The sequence below is a fragment of the Panthera leo genome, chromosome E3 (genome assembly GCF_018350215.1).
Source record: "Panthera leo isolate Ple1 chromosome E3, P.leo_Ple1_pat1.1, whole genome shotgun sequence".
NCBI classification, from domain to species: Eukaryota; Metazoa; Chordata; class Mammalia; order Carnivora; family Felidae; genus Panthera; species Panthera leo.
Window position 1 is genome coordinate 33,870,625 of NC_056694.1, and position 26,670 is coordinate 33,897,294.

At 58.3% G+C, this 26,670-nt stretch overlaps 2 protein-coding genes and 1 long non-coding RNA gene across 6 annotated transcripts; 2 read left to right on the top strand and 1 right to left on the bottom strand.

Moving 5' to 3' along the window:
• Positions 1-1,651: 1,651 nt before the first annotated feature.
• LITAFD (LITAF domain containing) lies at positions 1,652-5,153 on the bottom strand. Of its 2 annotated transcripts, none has more exons than XM_042921761.1 (4): positions 4,949-5,153; positions 3,212-3,313; positions 1,915-2,059; positions 1,652-1,748 (listed from the first exon to the last, which is right to left on the bottom strand). In XM_042921761.1, exons 1-4 carry the CDS (start codon positions 5,151-5,153, stop codon positions 1,682-1,684), a joined length of 519 nt encoding a protein of 172 aa, XP_042777695.1. In that variant the 3' UTR covers positions 1,652-1,681. The 2 variants fall into 2 exon arrangements, with proteins under 2 accessions (XP_042777695.1, XP_042777694.1); XM_042921760.1 differs by having other exon boundaries at positions 1,652-1,790.
• Positions 5,091-6,974, top strand: LOC122209677. The gene is made up of 3 exons (XR_006197703.1): positions 5,091-5,170; positions 6,397-6,616; positions 6,897-6,974. It is a non-coding gene; the product is annotated as an uncharacterized LOC122209677 (long non-coding RNA).
• A 7,674-nt stretch (positions 6,975-14,648) lies between these two features.
• On the top strand, positions 14,649-25,290 carry CARHSP1 (calcium regulated heat stable protein 1). 3 transcript variants are annotated; one of them, XM_042921232.1, is made up of 4 exons: positions 14,649-14,691; positions 22,313-22,477; positions 23,156-23,278; positions 24,874-25,290. In XM_042921232.1, the coding sequence occupies exons 2-4, from the start codon at positions 22,320-22,322 to the stop codon at positions 25,034-25,036; spliced, it is 444 nt and encodes a 147-aa protein (XP_042777166.1). In that variant the 5' UTR covers positions 14,649-14,691; positions 22,313-22,319; the 3' UTR covers positions 25,037-25,290. The 3 variants fall into 3 exon arrangements, with proteins under 3 accessions (XP_042777166.1, XP_042777165.1, XP_042777164.1); XM_042921231.1 differs by lacking the exon at positions 14,649-14,691 and adding an exon at positions 20,726-20,834; XM_042921230.1 differs by lacking the exon at positions 14,649-14,691 and adding an exon at positions 22,111-22,212.
• The last annotated feature ends 1,380 nt before the right edge of the window (positions 25,291-26,670 follow it).

The window sequence follows — 26,670 nt, forward strand, 5'->3', positions numbered from 1 at the left end:
GGTCCCGGTGAAGACGTCCCCTGGGTACTGGCAGCCGGGAGGCCTGCCCTGGCCTCTCAGGGATCATGTCCTGCCGTGTTTGAGCTGGCACAGTCTCCTTCAGGCGTGGACCCAGGTGGGTGGCCACCTGTGTTGTCTACCTGGGCCTCTCTGTCTCCCCGGGTTCACCTGGCACCCCTGTCCCGGCTTGCTGTATCACAGATAATAGACTGGCTCTTGGGTCCAGGGGCCCTATTGGGTCCGATGCTTCCGCTTTTTTTTTTTTTAAATGTTTATTATTTTTGAGAAAGAGAGCACGAGCAGGGGAGGAGCAGAATGAGAAGGAGACACAGAATCCGAAGCAGGCTCCAGGCTCTGAGCTGTCAGCACAGAGTCCGACGCAGGGCTCGAACTCACAGACTGTGAGATCATGACCTGAGCCGAAGTCGGATGCGTAACCAACTGAGCCACCCAGGCACCCCAGATGCTTTGGCTTCTAACCCTCAACACCTTGCTAAGATGGGTCCATTTAGGCATTGAAATGGAGGCTCCCGACCCCGTAGCTAGCACTGAGTCGGAGGTCGGTGCTCTCCCTGGTTCTCCAGAGCATCTGGGGTGTGGGCGGAAAGCCACCTTCCCCTGGCATCTTCAGGGGGCTGACATTCAGATCCAGAGAAATCTGTCCCAGCAGGCTATATGCAGAGGGGCTCTCCCCTGACCTTGTGAGGCTTTGGGGAACTTCTCTGCCTGCTGACTGGTAAACTGCTCTACACACACACACACACACACACACACACACACACACACACACAACCTACCTCCATACCTTTTCAGGGAGCCGGGCCCTGCTGCCTCCAGTTCCTGGAGCAGGGAGACCCTCCTGCCTGGGCTTCCGCATCTATAGGATGCGGAGGGGTGAACATCACAGCAAATTTAGTGCAAATTTAAAGTAATCTCTATGCCCAACATGGGGCTGGAACCTACGACCCTGAGATCAGGAGTCAGTTCTGACTGAGCCAGCCAGGCACCTGGTTCTCTTTCTTTTCTGTCTCCTAATTCTCCTGCATTCTTCCCCCCTTCTGTAGGAAATTCACTTTAATTGAAAAGGTGGGTGAATAGCATTCATCTTGTTTTGCAAAATAAAAATCCCTTAGGGGGTGCCTGTAGAGATTACTTAAAAATCTCTAGAAACAAACAATTTCTCTTAGTTTCCTCCCCCCCACCCCAGGGTTTCCCCTCCCCCCCACCTCATCCCCAGCAGACCCCATGTTAACCCAGGGGGGATCCTGGTCCTCATCAGCTTGGGGCCTTTTAATGTCCCAAGCGTTGACCAAATTCTCGTGGATATTCGAGGCTGTGGATAATGGGGAGTGAGGTGTTCCCCCCACCCTGCCCCCAGCTGGAGGTACAGAGATGTTTTCAGATGCTGAAGCTTGAGCTGAGGGGAAGGGGCCAGGAGAGCAGGAGGTACCACGCCGAGGTCTCTGAGGGGTCAGAACGGCAGGCAGGGAGCCTGAGAAGCTGGTGTGGGGAGTCCCGCTCCCCACGATTCATTCATGTGTCCGATGCTGACCCAGCCCCCTAGCTGTGCCAGGAGGACAGAGGGCAGGCGCCTTCACCCCCTCCCTGGGCCAGGAGGGACCCCAGCAGGACAGACGTGAGCAGGCGGAAGTCACTCGGTAGACGTTTATTTGGTGGACCTTCACAGGCGGTGGTAGCAGAAGAGCTCTTGCTGGCACACGGGGCACGTGTGCTTCACGTCCATCAAGCTGTCCATACAGAAGGGGAGGAAGCAGCAGCCCAGGAAGCACCTGCAGCCTCAGGAGCAGCGGGGTGTGGGCCAGCGCCCCCCTCCCCGCGCCCCGTCCCCCAAGCCCAGCAGGCCCCCGCTGATGCCCGGGCCGCCCCCCCCCCACCCCCCAGGAGGCCACTCACCCAAACACAAAAAGACCTGTACACAGCAGCCAGGTGAGAACCCCTGGGACCGGGGTGGTCACTGTTATGATGCGGTTCCCACAGTAGTGACATATGGACTGTACCGGGATGGCAGGGCCCATCCTAGGCATTCTGGTGAACAGAGCTGGGGACGGGGAGGGGGGGCGGGGGGCGCGGCGCAGCTCAGACCGTGGCCCTCTCCTGGCACTCCTGCAGCCTCTCCGCGCTCCCCTGCACGCCCAAGACCCCAGGGTGGGCTCCAGCTCCCTCTCCCTACCCCGTTTCCCCCACTCCTGCTCCTGCTGGCCTGCAGGGCTCAGGGGCCTCTTGCTGGTCAGGAGAGACCCAGGGAATTTGGAAGCATCTCTAGGTTTCAACTGGGCCCCTTCAGCTCAGCGAGCTACCCAGGATAGCATACTCATCCAGCCCCTTTTAGGGGCATCTGTTGGATGCTCTCAGTCAAAAGCTTTGATGCCCTGGTGAAGACGGTACAATCCAGAATCTACCTGCTGGCGTTCTTGTGTCGTCCTCTCGCGTTTGTACAGCGGGGCCAAAAAATGTGTTTAGCTATCTAAGCCCTGCAACCACGTCAGCAGTCTCGGGTGTGCGGAGAAAGGGGGGCTTGGGTGGTGGCTGAGTTTGTGGTTAAGAAAACAATTCCCACGAGTTTTAGTGTCCTGGCCAAAGGCTCAGGGTCTAGTCTGCAGCCGTGAGGAGGGACTTAGGGGCCTCGCAGGCCTTGATCCCTCTGGGGTCCCAGGTGGGTGAGGGGTGCTGGGATTTGGAATGGACGGAGCCCCGATGTGCGGGATGCAGAATCCCCAGTTTAGCACGGAGCTAAGGAAAGCTCTGTGGCTAGAATGGGTGTCCCTACGGGCCTTTCCATTCTGCCCACTGGGAATGTGCAGAACAACCCTGCAGCTCCTGACCCTTTGAGACCTTTCTCGAGTATTCTGCATTCCTTAACGGGGTTGTGTAAAAACCCCCTGAAGCCCAGGCCCTACCCTGGGCAGGGGCCACCTTCCGCTTCTCTGGTTGCGGCCGGTGCCTCGCACTGCGGAGTCCAGGGGGTTTGCCCCACGAGCCTGCCCTGAGTGCCCACTGCAGACCAGCCCCTGCGCCACTCATTTCATGTTGGAGAGGAGGGGCTGTGGCCAGCCCTGGGGGGGTCACACGGCTCCCGGGGGGCAGCGGAGAAGGACTTTCAGAGGAGGTGCTGTTGGGGCAGAATCTCGAAGAGTGGGGCAGGGCAGCCTGAGCCCAGGAAAACCGAAGGGGAAGGAACAGAGGTACTCACCCGGGTGAATGGCCGGGGGGCCTTGGACATATATTGGAGGGGGCCCTTGAACTCTTGGAGGCCAAGGACCAGGAGGAGGAGGGGGACGAGGACGAGGAGGCTCTTTAGGAGAGAGGAAGGAAACACAGCCTCAGACCCAAAGTCCCGCCACTTGCCAGGCGCTGAGTTGACAAGGTGGCCAGCCTGCCAGCCTGAGGGTATCACCCATTTTACAGGAGGGAAAGCCAAGCCTGGAGGAACGAATGCCAAGGCTTGCGTAGCATAGATGGAGCAGCTGAGGTTTGAACACAGACGTTTCGGACCCCAATTGTGTCCTCACGTCCTAGAATGAAAGCTCTTCCGGGAGGCAGTACCAGGAAACTGAGGACGTAAAAAGAGCACGGGGCCCATGATCTCTTTAAAAGAAACAAAACATCGAGCATTTGTTGTTTACGTGTCAGACTCTGTGCCGGACGTTTTACACACCTGGCTCCATGGATTCTGGTGAAAACACCAGGGAGGTAACCGTGTGGTATTACTCCAATTTTGCAGATGTGGACACTAGGCTCAGAGAGGTTAACCAACTTGCCTGAGGTCCCCCAGCAAGCAGGTATGTGAATTGAGGATGCCCACCTCCCAAGGAGGAAGGAGCTCCAAGGCTCCAAGAGTGGCAGCGCTTCATTTGCTCCATCCCAGAAGGACAGTTGGGGCCACAGCGCCCTCGCATTCCTCCCAGGCTTCATTCCCTCCTGCCCCACAAGGGGACTGTCACGCCGTGTGCACGTGCAGCTTGCTCCCACCCGCCCACCCCCCCCAGCTCCCAGTGGTGAGCCCTATGCCAGCCCTGGAGTCAGGTGCAAGGCTGTCTGGACAGGGAATTCTGGGATCTGGAAACCCAGTGTGTGGTCTGGGAGGTGGGCGGATGAGAGCCCCATAATCGTAATGACTGTGGTCAACGGATGGGGGTCCACATGTGTCTCTATGGGGAACCATGGGGACCTGCCCCTCCCAGGTGAGGGGCCTCGTGGCATAATTGGAGCTGCCTGGGATCCCCCACCCCCACCCTGTGCCTCTTCCCACAATGGGGGCGGCCAGGAAAGAGGAAGCCGCTCTCCGTTTTTTGCCCTCAAGTCTAGACTCTTGGGAACAGGAAGAGATTTCATACCCATCCGGTGCCCCCAGGTGTCCCACCTGAGGCTGGTTTTAGTACCCATTTTACAGGTGAGGAAACTCAAGGCCAGAAAAGAAGTATGCGGCCTGGAGCTGCCCGCTGCCTGGTTGACACTCACCCGACCCAGCCGAGTTAGCAGCCGTCAGCCCTACGCCGACCATCCCTTAATCCTCTCAGCCGTTTTCCAGACGGAAAACGGATCCAGAGAGATTGGTGACTTGGCCCAAACCTCATCAGCAGAGCTGGGACCCCCCCCACCCTGCCGCCCCATCCAGTCTGGGTTGTGTCTGGCCACGGGGGTGAGGCTGGGGATGGGAGGGACAGGCCGCACCTGATACCAGAGAGTCATTCGGCTTCTTTCTTGGCTTCTTTTTAACACTTTAAGAGAGGGCACAGGATGTCGGGAGGCCCTGATTTGTCCCCATTGGGTCACACAGTCCCCGAGTTGGTGGGGGACAGCAGGACGTGACGGTGGAGTACTGGATTCAGCCCCCAGCCAGGCAAGGGGACCCCCAGTCTCCTCTCCTGCTTCCCATGGGCGCCAAAGTCAACTGGTCACCGGGATGGCGGCGGGGGGGAACTCTCACCCTGGGGATGGTTCCATCTTGGTGTCCTGGACGTGTTTTGTTCCAGCAACGGTATCCCAGCAGCGGCGGGTTCCAAGCTCTGAGCAGCAGAGTGCTTATCTGGAGTCCCCATGGCGAGGCCTGGGTGTCCTTGGGCCAGAGTGCCTGCCTGCCTGGTGCCTCTCCCAGGGCCTGGCTCAGGTGGAACAGCCATTGTGATGTGCATCCTCACAGGGGCCAGAGGTGTGGGCTCTGTATGCCCTCCCTGCAGGAGGAGGGGGGACCCTCCCGTGGCCCAGCCTGAGAACCCTTTGGAGGCAACCCTTCTCCCACTATCCTTCTCGGGTTGAGCCGAAACCAGCCCTGGGTTCTTGAGGGCGGGGGCGTGGGGACCAATCTGGAGCCTTAAAAATATGAATCTAGGCTGGGCTGCACCTGGTGGCTCAGTCCATTAAGCGTCCGACTTCGGCTCAGGTCACGATCTCCCAATTGTTGAGGTCAAGCCCCGCGTCGGGCTCTGTGCTGACAGCTCAGAGCCTGGAGCCCGCTTCGGATTCTGTGTCTCCCTCTCTCTCTGCCCCTCCCCTGCTCGTGCTCTCTTTCTCAAAAATAAATAAACATTAAAAAAAAAAAAAAAAGAAATGGGAAAGGATGTATATAATTTCCAAGATGAAGTAAAGGAGCGATTTTTTAAATTCTTTGAAAAAATTTTTCTTAATGTTTATTTATTTTTGAGAGAATGAGAGACAGAGTGTGAGCAGAGGAGGGGCAGAGACAGAAGGAGACACAGAATCTGAAGCAGGCTTCAGGCTCTGAGCTGTCAGCACAGGGCCCGACGCGGGGTTCAAACATACAAACCACGAGTTCATGACCTGTGCCGAAGTTGGACACTTAACCAACTGAGCCATGCAGGCACCCCGATTCTTTTTTTGTTTGTTTAATGTTTATTTATTTTTGAGAGACAGAGACAGAGCTAGCGGGGGAAGGGCAGAGAGAGGAGACACAGAATCTGAAGCAGGCTCCAGGCTCTGAGCTGTCAGCACAGGGCCCGACGCGGGGTTCAAACATACAAACCACGAGTTCATGACCTGTGCCGAAGTTGGACACTTAACCAACTGAGCCATGCAGGCACCCCGATTCTTTTTTTGTTTGTTTAATGTTTATTTATTTTTGAGAGACAGAGACAGAGCTAGCGGGGGAAGGGCAGAGAGGAGACGCAGAATCTGAAGCAGGCTCCAGGCTCCGAGCTGTCAGCACAGAGCCCGACGTGGGGCTCAAACTCGTGAACTGCGAGATCATGACCTGAGCCAAAGTTGGACTCTTAACGGACTGAGCCACTCAGGTGCCCCGTAACAATTTTTTTAAAAACTAAAGGTTGATGTTGAGGGAGATGGGGTGGAAGCACTTTCTCTTTAAATAAGCCTTGCTTTATAGGTTTGACTTTGGAACTATATCATTATTGTTACTAGTGTAAAAGGAAGCACATGCAAAAGAAAAAAGCAACACCGAAAAACGGAAAGCAACGGAAAACAAACAAATGTGACTGTATATCAAGATTTCTTCCACGGGACACAGAGCACAAGCCATAAAGGGAAAACTTGAAAGACCCGCTTCATCAAAGCACCGGCTCTTCAAAAGGGGAAGAAAAAATGCTTAGCCACAGGCAGGAAGACAATATTTGCAGTACAGGTATCCAGACTGTAAAAGAACTCCAATTACTTTATTCTACTTTATTTTATTGTATTTTCTATTTTATTTTATTTTATGTTTATTTTTGAGAGAGAGAGAGAGAGAGACAGAGCGCAAGCGGGGGAGGGGCAGAGCGAGAGGGGGACACAGAATCCAAAGCAGGTCCCAGGCTCTGAACTGTCAGCCCAGAGCCGGACGCGGGGCTCAGACTCACAAACGGTGAGATCGTGACCTGAGCCAAAGTGGGATACTTAATGCCTCTCTCTTGCTCTCTTACCAGTACCTGTGGCACCCACACCCGAGATTCTTGAAACCTCCAGTTCCTGGGCCACCTGCCCAGGTGCCTGGTCTCCTTTGCCTCCACTTGGTGACAGCCCACCGTCACCTCTCCTGTGCTCCGGGGCAGGGTCGGGGGCACATCCCAGAGCCTGTCCACACCCCTGTATGTATTGGCATCTGAGATTTGATGTTTGCTGCATCCCTCAGCACCCGGCACGCAGAAGGTGCTCAATTAATATAGGTTGAATGTGCGAATGAACGAATGAATGAACGAATGAATGAACGAGCTGTGCGCTCTAGTCACCCAGCCCACCCCACGTGACTTAAAATCCTCTGGATATTCCACCCCAAGAAACAGAGTCTGTGTATAGAGTTGAGGTTACACATCTCCGGATGGGGTTGGGGACAGCCTCCTTCTCTGGGAATTTTGAGGCCGGTGGTGTCCCTCCAGCAGGGTTGGGATCCGGGCTGGGGCCCTCTTGAGGGTCAATCAGCGAGGCAGCTGAGGGGCAGTGCTCTCGGGAGGAGGGGGGAGGGCGGGGGGAGGGGGGCGCATTGCGGCCACCGCCACCAGGGGGCAGCACCAGGTTGCACGAGTCAGCCTGGCTTCCTCCCTCTGGATCTCTGGGGCCAGGATCTGGGGCTTGTGGGGTGCCCCCCGAGGCTGCTCCGGTGCCGCGAGCTCCTGTCCAGACCAGGCTGGAAGGAGAGACGAGCATGAGAGAGGGCCTGAGGCCAGCCGAGGCCACACAGAAGGCTGTGGTGGAGCTGGCACGGATACACAGGGTCCCACAGGGGAGCCCGGAGGCCTGGCCGGGCTCCTCGGGGACCTCTCTGTGGGGATCACTTCTCCACTAGACTCAGGGCTCTCGGACAACTGGTGTTTGTCTGGTTCCAAACTTTGCATCTCCAAAACAAGGCCTGCCATAGAGGAGGAAGTGGTTAAAGTGTGGGCTCTGTCACTCGCAGCTGTGTGACCCCGGGAGGGCATCTGCACCTCTCTGCAAAGTGGGTCTGATGATAACCCTTGCTGCCAAGAGAGTTCGGGAAATTTCATGAGACAGTTTTATCTTGTTGGCTGATCCTTGGTGCATGCCTACTTTCTGTTCTGTTCTGTCCTGCCCCGGGGGCATTTGTGCTTGCCCTTCCTGCCCCGCCCTGCCCCCAATGCTCTTCCCATGAGCTACCCCATGGCTCATCAACATCATCAAACTCTCAGTTCATAAGCCGTTCCTCACGGAAGGCTGCTGTGGACCCCTGCCAGAGCACCCAGCCACCCTCTACCATAACCACCTGGTTCAACTTTTATTTATTTATTTTAATCAGTTACTTTTTTAATTGACATCCAAGTTAGTTAGCATATGGTGCTATAGTGATTTCAGGAGTACATTCCAGTGATCCATCCCCAGTGGGTAACACCCAGTGTTCATCCCAACAAGTGTCCTCCCTTATGCCCTTTACCCACTTGGCCCATCCCCCACCCACAACCCCTCCAGCAGCCCTGTTTGTTCTATTTACGAGTCCACCCGCGTCGATTTTTAATTTTTTTTTTTTTTACATTTGTTTTTGAGAAACAGAGTGAGACAAAGCGTGAGCAGGGGAGGGGCAGAGAGAGAAGGAGACATAGAATCTGAAGCAGGCTTCAGGCTCTGAGCTGTCAGCACAGAGCCTGACGCGGGGCTCGAACTCATGGAGCCGTGAGATCATGACCTGAGCCGAAGTCGGATGTTCAACCGGCTGAGCCACCCAGGCGCCCCAACATGGTTCGATTTTGGCGACAGTTACCTCTGTCTGGAATTAACAGGTTCGTGTATTAGTTTACTTGATTATTGTGTTTTGCTCCTAAAATGTCAGCTCTGTGAGAGCCCAGACCTCATCAGTTTTGTTCACATGTGTCTCCCCCAGACCCTACCACAGTGCCTGGGACACAGTAGATGCTTAATCGAGATTTGTTGCAGGAAAAATGAATGAATGAAAGAAATCTGTGTGAAGTCCTTAGCTCCGTGCCTGGCATATTGAAAGCTTGCAATGAGTTAGCAATTAGTAATATTAGTAAGCAAGACAATAATACATTAAATAAGCAGAGTCATAAAAGCCAAGGTGGGAGGCAGGCCATCCTAGGAGCATATGAGCCTGGAGTTTTGGCAGCTGAGGGTCCAGGGAGCCCCACCCCCTGCCTCCGCTGAGGTCCTCCCCCGCTGTGTGACCCTGGGCATCTCACTCCCCCTCTCTGGGCTATGCTATCTTCTTGAGCAATAAGGCTTTGCAGCTGGGGCTGCTTAAAGGAAAAAGGCAATGGGACTCCCCCCATCTGCTTCCTGCCCAGCCTCTCTTCCCAGAAGGGCTCGGAGGTGATGAGGTGACGAGAAAGGAATCTGGAGGAATGAGTTCTGTCACTCTTGTGCAAGTGTGGGGCGGGGCTTTCCCTGGAGCTCCCCCTGACTCCATCTGTTGGGTGGTGGGGAGCCTGCAGCCCTGGGTGGGGACTTGCTGAGTCAAATTGGGTCACCCCCTAACCTCTCTGGGCTGACTTTCCAGCTGTGCCACTTCCCTGTTGCCTCTTCTGCCCAGGCTGTGGTGAGCTGGGGGCTGGAAGAGTGTGAGGTGGGGTGCACCCTAAGCTCCGTTCCCTACTTGGGCGAGGAAAGGAAAGCGGCAGGAGGGGGGTGGTTCTTGTGCCCTGGGCACCCACGAAGGTCCTCTCACTGATCAGCGGGGACCCAGATGAGCGAGTGACACGGTTACTTCTTCCCTGGTGGCTGCCACCCATCCCCTGTCCTCAGAACTCTGGGACAGAGCCCCCCCCCGCACCCCCCCTGAGGCCTGCCTGGAGGAGGAGAGGGGGACTTTCTAGACGGAGAAGAGCCCCGGGAGCTGTGGTTCTGCACCCTTCCATCCGTGCGGACTTGTGTTGGAGTGTGTGCATGTGTGGTGGGGGGTGCTGGTGTAGCTGTGCTGTGGGTCTCGTGTGGTCAGGGGGTGTGCTCATCGGCACAGGGTGTGTGTGGTGCAGGCTTGCACGTGGACGTATCTGTGTGTGTGTGTCCCTGCCTCTCAGGTGGGCTGTGTGTGGGACTTGTCATGTCTGGGTGTCTGTGTGTGTCTAGGTGGGAGGGGTGCGCGGCCTGGGTATCCGAGTGTGTGGGCTGTCCGCATAGGTGGCTCCTGGGTCCGTCTTTTCCTCCTTCAGCCCGCGGGCTTGGCCAGCCTACTTGGACCTCGTGCTTTCAGCCTCAAGAGCTGCCCGAGGGGCTCAGTCCCTTCCCTGGGTGCCCCACCCAACCCCTTCTCCACTCTAGGCTCTCCTGGTGCCATTTTACAGAAGGGGAAATCGAGTTATCTGTCAGGCCCCTCATCCTGGACACATCTTGTTCCCTCCCATCACATGGCAGCTGCCCCTGTTTCTTCAACGTGTTTATTGAGCACCTACTATAAGTCAGACATTAAAAAACCATGGGACGCAGATAAGGTACCTGCCCTGGAAAGCTCACATTTTAGCGGGTACCACATTTGGTTCAGGGTGGGCAGAGGTGGGCACCTCTTCTGAGGCATAATGACTAGAAAGAGGCAGCATGGGAAGATGTGGGGTAAGACTGTTCCCAGCTGAGGGAACAGCATGTGCAAAGGCCCTGGGGGCCCATTAGGGTCGCAGTGGAGTGAGCAGAGCTTGGGCAGGGAGTGCTGAGATCCAATGCATGTTATGAGACCTCCTGGGGCTCCTGCACAGAGGGGCAGTGGCTGGAGGCAGACCAAGAACGGGGAAGTGACTCTCCAGAAAGTGGTGGCCCAAAAGACACAAAGAGCACCAGGCAGGGAGGAGCTGGTGTTCCCATCCCTGCTCTAGCCTGGGGAGGCCCCTCTTGGGGACGCAGACTGGGGCGACACATCCTGGGGAGGGGACTTCAGTCTAAGTCACCTAGGGAAGGAGCACCTTGGGGTGTGACACAGCAATGTCCAAATCTTGGCCTGTCCAGGTATTGCTGCATGATCTTGGGTAAGTCGCATTGCTGACCTGAGCCTCATTTCCCCGTCCCCAGAGCGTGTTCTTCTGGGTTGTGACGAGGGTTTCAGAAGTCAACCTGTGCTGGTCTTCAGAGGTGAAGGTGTCCAGTGTGCCTGGCACATTGTAGGGGGCAGAACTGGGTGGCTGTGGTCATTGCTAAGGGCGACACCTAGATTTAAGCAAGTGGTGTTTTAAAAAGCAAGTAACAATAATCATAATAATTCTCTGGGGGCGCCTGGGTGGCTCAGTCGGTTGAGCGTCGGACTCTTGATTTCGGCTCAGGTCATGACCTCGTGGCTCATGAGACTGAGCCCCACGTTGGGCTCTGCGCTGACAGCACGGAGCCTGTTTGGGATTCTCTTTCTCTCTGCTCCTCCCCCACTCCTGTGCACTCTCTTACTCTCTCAAATAAACAAACATTTAGGCACGCCTGGGTAGCTCAGTTGGTTAAGCATCTTGATTTTGGCTCAGGCGATTATCTCCCGGTTTGTGAGTTTGAGCCTCACGTCGGGCTCTGTGCTGACAGTGCTTGGGATTCTCTCTCTCTCTCTCTACCCCTCCCCCATTCGCTATCACTCTCTCAAAATAAACATTTAAAAAACATTAAAAAAATAATTCTCACAACGTGCCTAAGCATTCATGCACTCTCTCACTTTAACACGGCAACCTTGAGAGACGTGCTGACATTGTCCCCATTTTACAGATGAAAAAACCGAGGTGCCAAGAGAGGGGACCTGCTGAGAGTTAAAGCATGTGGGGACCCAATCCTTAGGGCCTCCAGACCTGCTGTATCCACCCCAGACGTATCCCCTGCCGTCGTCTTTTCCATGACACGTGTGCCTCCAACTTGGTGATGCTCCTTACTGGAGTTTTCTTATGTTAAGTCAATCCTAAGTGCTACAGCACATGAGTCTGGGTTTCATTAAAAGGGCAACAGGGAGTCACTGAAGGGTTTTGAGCAGGGGCAGGACGACCTGGTGACGGAGAGTCTCTCCCTGACCAGACTTTAGTTGGGCTCCTCTGAGCCTTCGGCTCGCCTGGGCACAAGCTGGAGCTTCCCACCCTGTCCCTGTAAGAGTCCAGTTTTGGCAAGAATCCTGACAAGTTGGTTTAGCCAGAATTCCCTGCCCTCTAGATCTGACCAAATTCCTCATCCCCTGCCTCCTCCCAGGGGATGTGTGACCACCCATGTCTTCCGCAAGAATCCTGCCAGGCCAGCTTAGCCAGACCCCCCCCCCCTTCCCCCCGCTATTTCCTCCCAGCAGTCTCACACTCCCGGACCCTGCTCTGTGGCTACACATCTTCTTCTCCCTGTATGTGGACGTGAGCCCCATCTCTCTCCCTGAATGCAAACCCCACTGCAGGGGCCCCTGTCCCTATCGCGACAGTGCTGAACAAAGTCCGTCTTACCATTTCAGCAAGGGTCAGAAATAATTTTTTTTTTAGCAACAGTCAGATTTATACTTTTGAAAGCTCACTCTGGCTGCTGCACAGAAAACAAGCGAGGTCACGGATATTAAGGGAGGCATAAGGCAGGGGAGGAGGCCACTGCTTCTGGTGAGACAGTAGAGGTCCAAGTCATGGTGGGAAGGAATGGGGGGCAGATGGGTGGACAGTTATACTTTGGGGGGAGGAGTCTCCCTCTCATCCCTGCTTTTAGACCTTACCAGGCTGCTGTCACTCTTAAAGTGAAGCTCTGTAATTGAGACCCATCCACTTAGCCCCCTCTGGCTCTGGCCATATCACTTCTGTCCACGTCGCTTCTCGTGTCCTAGCCCCACCACACTCCTGTCTCAGGGCCTTTGCACGTGTGCTAACCTTTCTCAGGAATGTCCTTTCCTTTGTCTATTCAATTCCTGGTCTTCCAGAAGACCCCAGGTCAACCAGCACTTTCCAGAGAAGACTCTCCTGGCTTCTCCAGCATGATGCTGTCCCTGCTATGGATACAGCGGGACTTTATACCATTGTGATTACTGGTTTAACATCTGCTTCCCCTAATTAGACTGTAACCCTCTGGGGGACATGGGGTGGCAGGACAGGACCAACATGAGTTTTGTTTAGTCTAGGGCTTAGAACAGAGCTCATGTGCAATAACTATTTGTCACATGGCTGGACAGATGATTGGTCTTTATTGGGTGGAAAAGTTAGGCCAGATCTTCTCATCTGCTGCTGGCTCAAGTCTGGCCACTAGGCCAGTGCCATGAGATGCGGCCATGATAGTGGGCTGATGTCTCTGGTTGCAGGAAGCTCAAGCTGTGGCAAGTTGGGAGAAAGAATTTCTCCACGGACCCGTCTTCTCTGATAGGGTCAAGGGCAGGGCACTCACTGAGCCAGGGATGCTTATCCAGCCCACCACCTGACACCCTACCTTATCAACCTGCCTGCCATCCAGGGCGGGAACTGGGTGGGCACTTTTTACTCTGGATGCTCAGCACCGCAAACGGAGGCCTGGCACCGATGATACCCCAGTGATGACTGCAGACGGGAACTGCACCAAACTCAGGTGTGGGATTCTCCGAGGCTGGGGTGCCCGGGGGACTCAGTTGGTTAAGTGTCCAACGCTTGGTTTTGGTTCAGGTCATGACCTCCCGTTCTTGAGTTCGAGCCCTGGATCAGGCTCTGCACCGACAGTGCTGAGCCTGCTTGGGATTCTCTCTCTCTTTCTCTCTCCCCCTCTCTGCCCCTCCCCCAATGGTGGTGTTTCTCTCTCAAAATAAATAAACTTAAAAAAATAAAAATTAAAAAAATTCTGTGGTTAGTTGAGGAGGAAAAGGCTGTTCCTGATGCCATAACAAAACACCAGACTGGGTGGCGTAAGCAACAGAAAGTGACTTCTCACGTTTTTGGAACCTGGGAAGTCCAAGTTCAGAATGCCTGAGATTTGGTTCCTGGTGGAGGACCCTCTTCCTGGCTTGGGGACAGCTGTATTCTTGCTGTGTCCTCAGTGGTGTCTTTGCACGTGGGGAGGGGAAAAGAGGGAGGGAGAGGGAGAGATTGAGAGGCAAGCAGAGCTGGTGGGCTCCAGCAGGGACACACGTGCCACTTCCAGCCCTGCGACTATAGGCCCAGGACAGTTAAGGGGTTTCCTCCCTGCCCCTCCACCAACGTGAGCCACGGTCCAGGGCTGGGCTGGCTTTTAGGGGCTCCTCTTGCAGGGACTTGCAGTGGCCAGGCAGGGGACGGGGTGTGGTCACCTATCTCCATGCCTCAATTTCCTCTCCTATAAAAGGAGAGTATTGTCAATTTTCTGCAGACACAGAGGACTCAAGGAGGGAATGCAAATTAAGAACAAAATAAGAGAAAAAATGAACAGTTTCCCCTTTTTTCCCCCCCTTTCTTTTCCTCCCTTCCGTTCTACCTCTCTTTTTATTCCTTCTCATCGTTCCTGGAGCTCTTTTTCTCCGCTGAAACGGAGGCGCCGCGGGCCTGGCGGATCCTGGAGCAGAGGTCAGCTAGGCCCGGACCTGCCGCGGGTTGTTAGGGGAGGGACCTGAACGGGACCTCCACTTTTCAGGGGAATGTTCCGACCGTAGGTGCAGCACGGGCGGGCATCCTCCCGGCTCCCGCGCGGGACGAGGGGCCGCGCTCCCGCCAGTCCCGCGGGCGGACACAAAGGTCCCGTCGGGGCTGGCGCCGCGCGCCCCGCCCCCTGGCCGTCCGGCGCCCCGGCTCCCATTGGCTGGGAGCTTGTGGAGGCGGAGCCTCGGCGGGCCAGCCCCGCGGAACACGCCCCCTCCCCAGCGAGCCTCTTGCAGTCGGAGCCGAGCAGCCGGCGGAGCGGAGCGGGTCGCAGGTAGGGAGCTCTTCCGGGCCCCCCAGAAGGGGTGTGGCGGGGTGCCCACCCCGGGGCCCCAGGAGCCGCCGGGACGCGACCTCGGCCTCCTTGCGGCCGCGGCCCGCATTCAGGCCCCTCGTGCAGGGTCTTCCAGGCCGCCGGCAGGGGGCTCCGGGCTGGGTCTCTGGGCCCCCAGGAAATGCCCGGCCGCCGCGGCCTGTTTGGGGAAAGCAGGTTACTCATGCCCGGGAAGGGGCGGGTGTGGCAGCAGCGGGAGGGATTGGGGGCTGGCGTCGGGCAGCGCTCGCGGCGTGCAGTGAACGCCTCCCCCTCCTTCTCCTGTGGGCTGGAGCGTGGGTGGGGGACCCGCGGACCGGAGCGGGGCGCGGCACGGGGAGGGGGCGCCGACTCCCAGCCGGGCGGGGCGGGGAGGGGACCCCAGCCCTCCAGGCGGGGGCGGTCGGGGGAGCCGCCCTGGCGCCGTGCGATTGGCCGCATCTAGGGGAGGAGGAGCCGCCGGCCGCTCGCGGAGCGTTTGCGCCCGGATGGGGGGCCTCTGGGCGGAGCAGAAGAACTTCACCCGCGCCCGCAGGCTCCCTGCCCGCAGGCCCCGCCGGCCGCCCGTTTGCAGGCCGGAAATACAACGTCGTATTTTGATTTTTTAAAAGGAAGCCCCCGGTCCCCACGTCTTCTCTGGGGTTGGGAGTGGATGTGTGTGTGGAGTGGGCGGATCGGGGATCAGCCGGTTCCACGCAGGGCCTCGGTTCCCCCTGGTGGAGCTGTCTCCAACTAGGAGGCCTCCCGGAGCTTCAGTCTCCCCACCTGTAGACCGGTGGTATAACTTCTCCCTCTCATAACGGGGTGCGAGAGAGTAGAAGGAGGAGGCTAACCCAGTCCCGGGAGAAATGTCGGCTACCGTCGTATTTTTTACTTGCTTTTGTGATATTTCTCTGTCCCTGTCTCCATTCTTGCTCCTCCTGCCCTTTCGTCACTCGGAAGCCATAGGGAACTTGTAAAAACCATCGGTTCAAATCACCCCCCTGGCTTGAAATCACGGGCTCATGGCCCTAATTGTCTAAGTCCCAAACTTGTCCACAGGACTTTCTGGTACCCACCACCGCGACCTTCCTCCCCCAGGGCCTTTGCCCCTGCAAGTCCCCCTGCCAGGAATGAGCTCCCCGCCCCATTGTCTTGAAGTGATCATTTTAAGACTCAACGCAGAGCCCCCCTCTCCCCCCCCCCCGCCCTCCGGCGGCGGTTTTCGGCCAGGGCCCTCCCCATCTGCGCTCCTGCTCTCGGGGCGGCCTTGGTGACCGCGGGCTCTCAGTGCTCGCCTGTCTGCCCTCCCGCCCCCACCTCCCCCAAGTGGCGCCGGAGCCCCTCCAGGGCAAGAGCTGGGTCCTGTAGCGTCGTGGAGCTGAGCCAGACCCAGCGGGGCCCTGGGGGCCCTGGGGCACGGCTGAGGGTGCGTTCTCCTGGGAGGCGGACGGTCTTCCTTTGTCCCGTGGAGTGGCAGAGTCAGGGCTTTTCGTTTGTGTGCCATCAGCAGGGACTGGAATGGGAGGGATTATTCTAGGTCGCCCCATGCCTGACAGTTTCACCATTAGCGACTCAACTATTGTTGGCTGAGCCGTTTGTAGCTGGCACCGTCTGCGCCACGTTCGCGGGCCTGGGGTGCTGCATTACTCTCCCGTTTGACAAATAAAGAAACTGAGGCATGGAGCGGTGAGGTCTCTCGCCAGGGGTCACATAGGGGAGCAAAGAGTAGAGTCAGGCCGAGACTCGGGTCGGCAGCCTTAGCCGCTGGCTGGTGGGGTGGAGGCAAGGATGCCGTGTGGGAATACGTGACCTGGGCGTGATGGGGTTCTGGTTACGAGCTGGGGCGGGCCCGGGGGTGGGGGCGGGGCGCGGCGCTGGGGGACCTTCTCCGGAGTGGGGGGTGCTGGTCCTGCCGAGGCCGTCGGGGTGCTCCTGGGTGGGGCGGGCAATGCTGGAGGGGCCGCCGGTCCTTCGGGTTTCCGGCCTCTTCCCGGCACTCTGGGGCCCCCGGCGGGGGTGGGGGGCGGGGGGAGTGCGGGAGAGCAGTTCCCGGAGGGGCGCGGCCTGGAGGGGACTCCGGGGTCGCGTCTCTCCGCGGGCGGGCGGCACCCTCCGCCTTGTTTGTGTTTGTCTTTGCAGCCAGCTCTTTTGGCCCCGGGCGCTTGCTGGCGCTCCAGCAGAGGCCGTCCCTGCCCCCCGGCCGCACTCCCCGCCCCTCCCCTACAGCTCCCCTTGCCTCCCCCGCCCCTCCCCTGCATCCCCTCCATCCTCTCCCTCCCCCGCGGGAGCTCTCTCTCCCGAACAATGGAAGGGAATGTGGCGGAGGCCAGCCTCAGGCCCCCTCCTGGGGCCTCTCTTGCTTCCTGGGACCCTTCTGTCGGGCCTCAGCCGAGCTGACCTGCCCCTCAGTTCCCCCACGTTGGGGCCCAGCTGGACTGGAGCTCTGGAGGGGAGTCCCCGGGTCTCAGCCTCAGTTTACAAAGGAGGAACCTGGGCTGACAAAGGAGTAACTGGCTGACTCATCTAGAACCTCACCCCTTTCCGCCCCCAGTTTCCCGTTCACCCACCTGGTTCCAGCCGGGGCCCTGCCACCCACTGGCTGTGAGGGTGGGCAGGTCGTCAGCCCCCCCAACTCTGGGGTTCCTGTGCCTTCTGTGGACCAGTGGCACCTGGCTCACCGGGAGCACTTTTGAATTCCAGAGTCTCGGGCCCCATCCTCGACCTTCAGAATCAGATTCTGCATTTTGTCCCCCTCCCCAGAGACTTGTGGGGACACTAAAGTGTGAGCACCTCTCTGTGCCTTAGTTTCCCCACCTGTAAAATGGGGATGATAAAAGCACCTCCCCCTGTTGTGCGGGGATGTGGGGACGCATCTACTCCGCCTGGCCCCAGTGCCCTGCCCCCTTCCTTTTGTGTGGACTAGTTTGGAGCCCTCCCCACGCGGCAGCAGTGGCCTGGCCCTGCAGCTGGGTGTCTGCCTCCCCCCAGCCAGAAACCCACACAAGGCTTTCCGGTGTAAGCTTGGTGTGGTCTGGCTTTGCCAAGAGCCACACAGAACGAAGCATGCCACTTGGACCCAGGTCTTGCTCCCCCACATCTCCACCTTCCTACCCTCAGATGTGTGAAAGCTACCAAGAATGGAGCCTTGGGAAATGAATTGCGAACTCCCTCTCACTAAAGTGTGAATGGTTGAAAACACTGCCAAGGCTCCACTCCCTGGACTAAGCACCCTGCTCTTTGGCTTAAGACTGACTCATCCTTGATGGGTTGCTGGGTTCTCAGGGCAAGAGGGCAGGAGGTGGGGGCTAATGTAGGGTTATCTGGAGCCCCCAGATACGTGAGGGGGTTGATGGGGGGCGGGTTGGGAAGGCCCGATTCTGGTGCCTGGCTGAACTCTGACAACCTAAGAGGAGGACCTGCCCGGCCTGTGGAAAATTCCCAGGCTATTTTGGGTTGAGGCCCCCTGCTCCACCCTTTCCTGGGATCTGGTTGGAGGCCTTGCTGACATACCCCTCCCTGAGGGCAGCCAGGGTGGGCGTGGCTTCCTGACTCCCCCACCTCTAGACCCTGGGTCCCCCCTCCCCTGGCTGAGCATTGTTGAGGACCTGGGGCGGGAGCTGATGGGGGGGGGAGTGGGAGGGGAGCACCCCCCCAGACCACCTGCTTTGAAATGCAAACCCTCATTCCCGCCCCCCTCCCCTGCTTGCTTTTTCTCCATAACATTTTCACTGTCCCACATACTGTGGGTTTCACTAGTTTACTTACTAGCTGGGGGACCCAGGCAAGTTACTGGACACTTTGTGCCTCGGTTTTGCCATCAGTGAAATGGAGATGAATGAGCTGTGATGCGTCCAGTGCTGTGAGCACTTCCCGGTTGCAGCACACTCTTCTTGTCCTGGTGGTTGTGGGGCTCCAGTCCCTGAGCCCAAGCTCCCGTGGGCAGGAATTAGCTGTCCTGGTTTCCATTTCCTGTGCTAGTGGGGGGCCAAGTAACTGTTACTTGGAAAGGATGCAGCCTTCGTCCGTCCTCGTCCTCGGGTGCCCCGTTCCTCTGATGCCCTAAGTGGCCAGTGTGCTCGGGGAGTAGGGGGGCACGTGCGGCCCCCGCTGGTCCACTAGTGTGCACATACAGGCAGTGACATGCCCGTGTGTGTGTACACACATATACGTGTGCATATACACATATACACGTGCCCACAGCACAGTGGCTGTGACGTGCCTTGGCAGGAGGGACGTTGGTCCGAGTTTGCTGCAGGTCGGAGGCCCATCCCAGGTCTGAGCTTCGGGCACCTGTCTGCACCCTGCTTCTGCTGGGGGGAGTTGAGTGTGTGGGCTGCTCACGGAGGGCGCTGGTCACAGAGCGCGGCCCTGCCTCCTCCCGCCCTGGGCTGTGCTGGGGGGTGTGGGGCCGGGCTTCAGGACCCCTCTCCCCATCTGTGCTTGGCGGGGCAGCAGCGGCTGCTGGGTTGGCTCCTGGGTGACTGGCTGCCCCCTCCCCCAGCTGTTTTCCTTACAGCTGGACTCTGACCTGACCTCCCCCACACAGAGGCCATTCACTGCTGGGCCCTGGGGGTGGGCTGGCTCCTAGCCAGGCCCCAGCTGCTCTCCTCCAGCTCAGATGGCCGGAGAGAGGCAGGCAGGGGGTGGTGAAGGCCCCGGGGTCTCCCCGCACCCCTCCATCCCGGTTTCTAACACTGCCAGGTGAGCGGGACGGTCCCCACCCCCGCTGGACCGTGCCAGCTGGAGCACACCGAGCGCACAGTGGCCGCCAGCCGATGCTCCTGGTTCTGGGGCTGGTTGAGAAGGGAGCCCTGCTCGGGGCGCCTGGGTGGGTCAGGAGGTTAAGCATCTGAGTCTTGATTTCGGCTTAGGTCATGATATCATGGTTTGTGGGTTCGAGCCCCGCATTGGGCTCTGTGCTGACCGCACAGAGCTTGCTTGGAATTCTCTCTTCCTCTTTCTCTGCCCCTCCCGTTCACGCTTTCCCTCTCTCTCTCAAAATGAAAATTAAAATTAAAACAAAACAAAACAAGAATTTAAGGAGAGAATCGTGCTCTGTGCCGGCCCCAGCTCTGGGCCCTAGGGACGTGGAGGGACCCTGTGCAGCCCTCAGGTTCCTTGCCCGCCAAGGCTGTGGGCTGCTCTTGGCATCTCTGAGGGTTGGGTGTATTTGGGGATTCGGGGATGCTGGGATGGAGAGAAAGGGGCCCCTAATTTGAGCCTGTTGCATTAATTCAGGGGGAGGTGGGTATGGTAAGGGGCATGGGACTGACAGATGGACAGATGGGTGTGAGGAGAGGAAGACGCACACGATGTTGTTGATCCCTGTAGTTCCTCAGCCGGCCCTCTCCCGGCTCTCTGTCCCTGGTGCCCACCACACTGCCCCCTTGCTGGCCTTCAGCCACACCTGGGTGGGCTCTTGCCAACCACAGGGCCTTTGCATAGGCTGTTCTGTCTGCCTGGAAGAGCCTCCCTCTCTTTTTGAAAGGTTGACTCTACTGTTCAGGACCCAGCTTTCCCCTCATTAGAGAATCATCTCCACCCTGGTACTCTGTCTCCCTGTGTATTTCTTACCAGCCCTTCTGGGAATCTGTAGCGATCTCATTCATGTGTCTATTTACCTGTTTATTCTCTGACTCCAGACTCAGGCCCTGTGTCTCTAGTGCCATGAACTAGGGCCTGACACTGATCACCTGTTTGTTGAATGACCTTATGATGGCATTTATAACAGTCCTAGCTGATAGGCCCTGCTCACTTGTTCTGGGTAGATAGCGTGCTGAGTGCTTAGCGTGTAGTATTTCATTTCAACTTCATGGCCGCGGTGTGAGGTCAGATGTGCCTGACTCCAGAGGAGGAGAAGGAGACTGGACGGAAGAAGAGAGGGCTGTTCCCTCCCCCTGGTGTCCCATCTGCTGTCCTGGGAGGCCTGGGCAAGGTGCTCCCTTCTCTGGGTCAGCACCCTTCCCAGAACCCCAAGCGTTGGAACATTCCAGGACTCTATGACCTGTATTGGTGGGTGGTGCTGGAGCCCTGACCCCCCAGCCGAGCAGCCGGGGCCTGCATGAGGTGGGGGCTCCCCGGTCCTCCTTGGCGGCGGCTGCAGCTGAGAGAAGGGTCAGGAGGTAACTATGTCACTTCCTCCGGGCAGGCAGCCGGCCTTCTCCTTTCCCAGCCAGGCAGAACTAAGGCCAGACGGCTGTGTGGGGGACTGAGGGGAGACTCAGGGGGAGGGCGACAGGTTGGGGGGAGGAACCAGGCCTGTTCCTTGGGGGGTTTGGGTTGCGGGCAGAGGCAGCTCTGCTGGGTGATGTAGGTTGAAACCCCAGTGCTCTGGGGCCACTGAGTCCGTATAAATGAGGGAAGCAGGGGTGGCGAACGGGGGTTCGAGGTTGTCAGAGCTTCGAGTTTTGTTTTTCCAAGAGTAGTGGGAAGCCTGGGTTGGGATGTTTTCGGTGTGAAAACCCTGTGTGAGCCACATAAGCCCATCGGCCCTGCTTCCGTCCCACCGTGGCGTGCCTGGGTGAAGTAGGAGTTCGGGGTTCCCCTGCCATCCCTGCCACGGGGCCCTGCTCTGTCTGGTTCGTGTCCTCTGCAGGTGCCGGGGGACGCCCAGTCGGCCGCCCCACTTTGCAGATGGGGAAATTGGTCCCAGAGAGTGGAAAGGACTTACCCAAGCTCCTCTGGCTCCTGAGCTTTGCTTTCTTTCCTGGTGACCTTGAGCCCAGGCCGAGGTAGCGCGGGTGCCTTGGCAGTCGGTCACGTGTTCAGTGCAACGGCCACGTCCTGCTCTTGGCAAAAGTGCCAGAGTCCGCTCCCCCCAGACCCCAGCCGGGTCTGATCCCACCTCTGATGCATGTTAAGGGTCACCGAGGGAACTGGAGTTCCTGGCGGCCAGTGACCCAGGCAGGGTGCAAACTGACTGAGCGCCTGGTGGATATGGCTGTCTTGGCGATGGTCCTGCCACTGAGGGTCCCTCAGGCCCACTGTCCTAGATGCAAGCTTGTGACGGCCCCTGGGGGATCCAGACCTGGGGTCTCTGCCTCTCGGGTGTGTGTCCAGAGTTTCTCGGGGGAATGCTGTGTGCTCTGCCCTCTTTTACCTCCGCCTTCCGGAACCACAGTGCCTGGCTAAGTGCTTGACTTAGCAGGTCAAGGCTGTTGAGTAGCTGGAGTGTGACCTAGGTAGCTGGCAGTAAAGGATCCCTGCCCGCCTGCCCTGCCTCCCTCCCCGCCCCCTTCCTTCCCTCCCTTTCACGAGTATTGACTAAGTGCCCTGAGTGTGCCGGGGTCTGTGCTGCCTCCCGGGGGCACAGAGAGGACTGATGGCATCCGTGATGTGGGGCGAGCAGGCATTTCCTGGCAGAGCGATGCCCGAGGGAGGCCGCGGCTGCCGCGGGAGCCGAGGAGGCACCTGACCCAGCTGGGGCGAGCCTGGCCTGCTGCCGGATAAGGTGACCTCCACGCCGAGTGAGCCTCGCGCCTGCATTGCGCAGCCGAGAATGTGGGTCTCCGATGGGAGACTGTCAGACACGGGGGTGGGCTGCATCCGGGGTCCCCCCTTGCAGGGCATGAGCCCCTGAGAGCCCTCGGTGTCTTCCTAGGTCAGCCATGTCATCTGAGCCACCTCCACCGCCACAGCCCCCAACACACCAGGCTTCGGTCGGGCTGCTGGACAGCCAGCGGGCCCGAGATCGGTCACCGTCCCCTCTCCGGGGCAACGTGGTCCCGAGCCCGCTGCCCACCCGCCGGACGAGGACCTTCTCGGCGTGAGTCTCGGGCTAGCCTCCTGCCCAGGGCCAGAGTCGTTGTATCTGACCATCTCTGTGACTCAGTGTCCTGGTCTGTCACATGGGGAGACTTGGGTTGGGGTAAGGACTGGTGAGGCACCCTGTAAACTCTGGAGGACAATGCCCCGGGCCCCTTGAGCCTGTGGCAGGCTGGGGTTCATAACAAGTAGGAAATCACTGGGGTCTTAAATCAATGGGTTTTAACCACGCACAAGCCTCTTCCTTTGTGGGACCTTGACTTCCTCAGCTGCAAAATGGGGACAGCAGCAGGTTGGGGCACAGTGCTGCAAAGGACCTGCACAGTGCCTGGGAGCTGTAGATCTCAGGCCCAAGTTGTAGAGGCTGCTGCTGTCACTAATAGTCTTCAGAGGGATGCTCGGAGAGCTTTTAGTCTAACCTGCTTTTTGGATAGAGAAACTGAGGCCTGAGAAAATTTGCTGGGGTCATCAGAGAGTCACTCTTATTAGAGTCTTTGTGAATGGCTCCCAGAGTTGTGCAGTGCACAACCTGCACAGCTGTCCATAATGGCCCTGGTTACTATCCGGGGCACGGCTTTTAAGGGGGCACTGGGATGAGCTGGGTATGCCTCAGGAGAGTGGGTGGCTGTTCTGGAGGGCTGGTAGGGGCCCCCACTCACACTTTCCCCCCCTCTTTCAGGACGGTGCGGGCTTCGCAAGGTCCTGTCTACAAAGGAGTCTGCAAATGCTTCTGTCGATCCAAGGGCCACGGCTTCATTACCCCGGCCGATGGTGGCCCCGACATCTTCCTGCACATTTCTGAGTGAGTCAGGGCTGGTTTGGGCGGTTTGGGGCTGGGCAAGGAGGCAGGGGGAGTGTGTGACTGACGGGCGCTGCGTGTGAGGGCGTGAGCCTCTGCCTGTGACCTGTGTGTGACTGTTCGGGGGTGGGGCGTGTGGGAGGCTGCAGGTGACACAGTCTGCACGTGTATGTGACGGAGAGCGAGACAGAGGGAGAGAGGGAGAGACCGTTGAGAACCATGGGATGGGTCCGGTGGATGGGAGGGGTGTCACTGAGCTGCGGAGTGCGTGTGACCCAGAGTCTGACTTCCTGCCTGCCTTGGGGGAGCCGCTCAGTGAGGCTGGGGGCTGCCCAGCCCCTCTGCTCCGGGAAGGAAGTTTGGAGCTGGACCCTTTCTCCTGCGACTTGCTTACTGACGTCCTTCCTTCCTGAGTGTCTGGAAACCCTTGGGAGGCTCAGGCGGGGCCCGCACGTCCGCGGCCTTGAGGCTGGAAGGCATCCAGCGGCCCGTGCGTCGCTCCCTCCCCCAGTCAGCCTTCAGCTATGTGGGGACCGAATCGGGCACCGCCTTGCCCCTGCCCCGTTCTTTGGCCTCTGCACCCCCAATCTTTTTGTCTGTGGCAGGCCGAGTCCTACGGCACACGGCAGACCGGGCAATATATAAACACCCCGTTTTCGGAGATAGGGTACCGTTGCAGATGTCTGTTGTGAGGGGAGAATTATCCCTCCTTTACCTCTTGCCCCCCCAAAGTCCTTACACGTCAGGCCTCGCACAGGCTCCCGGAGAGTACAGACAGCAGAAGGGTGTTAAAGCCACGCATCTGATGGGTGCGTGAATGCGTATGTGGCTGTGAAAATGTGTCTTCATGTCGCCTCTTTCCGGAAGGGATCTGTAGTGGTTTACAAGGATATTCGCAGTGCACCATGAAAAATCAGTAAGGAAAACCGGGGGCGGGGGCGGGGGCGAGTCAGAGAGATGGACGTGCGGCATCCTGGTGGCCCGACCAAAGAGGGAAGCACCGTTGGCCACGTGCGCTTTCCCTCAAGGCAAGCCAGTTCCAGGATCTGAAGGGGATTTTCCTCTTGCTGGAGGTGTCCTCGGGGGGCATCAGCATGGGCACCTCACCAGGGTGGGTGAGATGGTGACTTGTGTCCCATAGGGAGTACGGTCACAGGGAGGGGACCCTCCTGGAACTCGCGTTCAGCACGGAAGGGACTTGGCCTTCGGGCTTGCTGGGTGTCTGGGAAGCGGGAGGGCAGAGACGCACGCAGCTGGGGTTCCGGGGCTCCCCTGGGACCAGGGTGGCTCTCAACCGTGACGCTGACGGCCTTGTTCTCTCTCTGGCCCAGACCGGCTCTCCCTGCTCTTGTGTCCACAGGCCCGTGACACCCATGCGATGGACAGTATGAGCTCCTGCAGAGGCAGAGCTCGGTCTGGGCCTCAGCGTGCGGGGAGGCTGGGGGGACCTGGTCCCACAGAGACACGGTGGCTCCCTGGTGGCAGGGCAGGAGGGGCAGGTGCTCCGAAAGCTCGGGCTGGGGTCCTGGGTGCGGCACGGAGCTGAGTGAGGCTTTTGTGGGCGCTGGGCACTGAACGCTGTCTCCCTGCCCCCACAGCGTGGAGGGGGAGTATGTCCCCGTGGAAGGCGACGAGGTCACCTATAAGATGTGCTCCATCCCCCCCAAGAACGAGAAGCTGCAGGCCGTGGAGGTGGTCATCACCCATCTGGCCCCGGGCACCAAGCACGAGACCTGGTCCGGCCACGTCGTCAGCTCCTAGGAGATGCCGGAAGCATCCCTTCTCCTGGGCTCGCGGGAGACTCTGGGGGGGAGGAGGAGGCAGAACCAAACTGCAGATGACGGTCTACCGCTTGAGATGGGGCTTCAGAGCGGGGAGCACGGTCCCTTTCAAGCATCTTCCGGAGGAAGGGGCGATGGGGACAGACACTGGCGTGCTCTCGGCCACCAGCACAGCCTCGGACCGTTCCGACAGCCTCTCACCATCTGAAAAGCATTAAAAGCATGGAAAAAGGAGGGGTGCCCGCTGGTGGCTGAGTGGATGGTCCAACCCCAGCCCCGGGGGTGGGTCAGGTGGGCGCTTCCCCAGCCCACAGAGTCCTTGTGCCCCTGGGCTGGAGGCTCAGAATCCCCAGATCCAGCCCGCCCCGGGGGCTGACGGGAGGCCCTATGCGTTTCCCACCTGCGCCTACCCTCCATGTGTCTGTGTTTGGCCCTCAGCAAAGCGGGATCTTTTCTCTTGGTCTGTTTGGTTTGTTCTAGGGGAGCCGGCCTCACCGGGCGGGGGGGGGGGGCACGGCACGAGAGCGGGGGTCTTTGGTGCCTTTGCAGCGGGAAGAATCCCAACTGGGTGCCTGGGAAAAGAGTTTCCCCAGGAGCCCTGAGCCCTCCCCTCGGCCATGCCGTGCTCAGCTGAATCCTCTCTCCTCCTACCCTCAATTTAGCAGACAGTTCACAGCCGTGGTCGTTTAGGGGGTGGGTCGGGGTGGGGGTGGGAGAAGGGCGGGTCTTTGTTTAAAATCAGAGCTTGGTCCAGAACCCTCCGGAACAGAGTCGGTCGGTCGTGGTGGCTCGCTTCTCAACAGCCTGGTAAAGTCAAAACTTGGAGGAGAAAATGCCCCTTTGGTGGTGGGGTTTTCCTGAAAACTGGTGTTAAGAAAAGCTGAGGGTTTGTTTGTTTGTTTTCTTCTCTAATAACCAAGGCTTTCACCCAGGGCCAACCCTGTTTGCCCTTGGCTGCCGACATTTCGAACCCCTGTAGATATTTTCCATACACAAGTCCTGAGGATTTTCTTTGCGGTGGCTTGCTTTGGCTCTAAGGGTGATGTAAAAATAGAAATAGCTGGGTGGGTGATAATGTTTTGAAATGTGTGGCTTCTGTGTACTCAAAGGTCCGTTTTGTCAGTTGCAGGGAAGTGAACCCTGTAAAGCTGGCTTGGAAGCAGACGGCAATGTTGCAAAGGAGGGAGGGCGGCCGATGGGTTGTGGAAGAGGCGAGGCCGAGTGCCTCGGTCTGTGGATGGATTTGTCTTTAAGCGTAGGAATGGCTTCCTTTGCAAGATAGAACTCTTTTGCTCATGACCGGTGGGAGCTGTCTGAAAATTGGCAAATAGCTTTTGGCTGTGTGCGTGCGAACAGCCCGCTGCGGTCAGCGGTGGATCTGCCATTTCCTGGCCTGTTGTGCCCCTCGAAGGGTCCTCGGTCTGCTGCCTCTGCCTTCTGCTGGGTCCAGGGTGGCCCTTGCCCTCCAGCCTGTTTCCAGCAGGCCCCCTGGAGACACCACACTTCCTGAACCACTTCTGCCAAGAACCTTCTGGCTCCTAGAGGTCGAGAGCCTGCGTCTAAACCCCACCCCCGGGGGTGTCCCTGGTCTTGGCCTCGCCTTGGCGGTCGGGG

Coding starts and splice junctions, on each gene's coding strand:
- LITAFD (XM_042921760.1), bottom strand. CDS start 5,153: ATGCACATCACAATGGCTGTTCCACCTGAGCCAGGCCCTGGGAGAGGC. Junction 2,060..3,211: donor CCCCCCGGCCATTCACCCGG/GTGAGTACCTCT, acceptor CCCCGTCCCCAG/CTCTGTTCACCAGAATGCCT. Junction 1,791..1,914: donor ACAGGTCTTTTTGTGTTTGG/GTGAGTGGCCTC, acceptor CTGAGGCTGCAG/GTGCTTCCTGGGCTGCTGCT.
- CARHSP1 (XM_042921230.1), top strand. Junction 22,478..23,155: donor CGGACGAGGACCTTCTCGGC/GTGAGTCTCGGG, acceptor CCCCTCTTTCAG/GACGGTGCGGGCTTCGCAAG. Junction 23,279..24,873: donor ATCTTCCTGCACATTTCTGA/GTGAGTCAGGGC, acceptor CTGCCCCCACAG/CGTGGAGGGGGAGTATGTCC.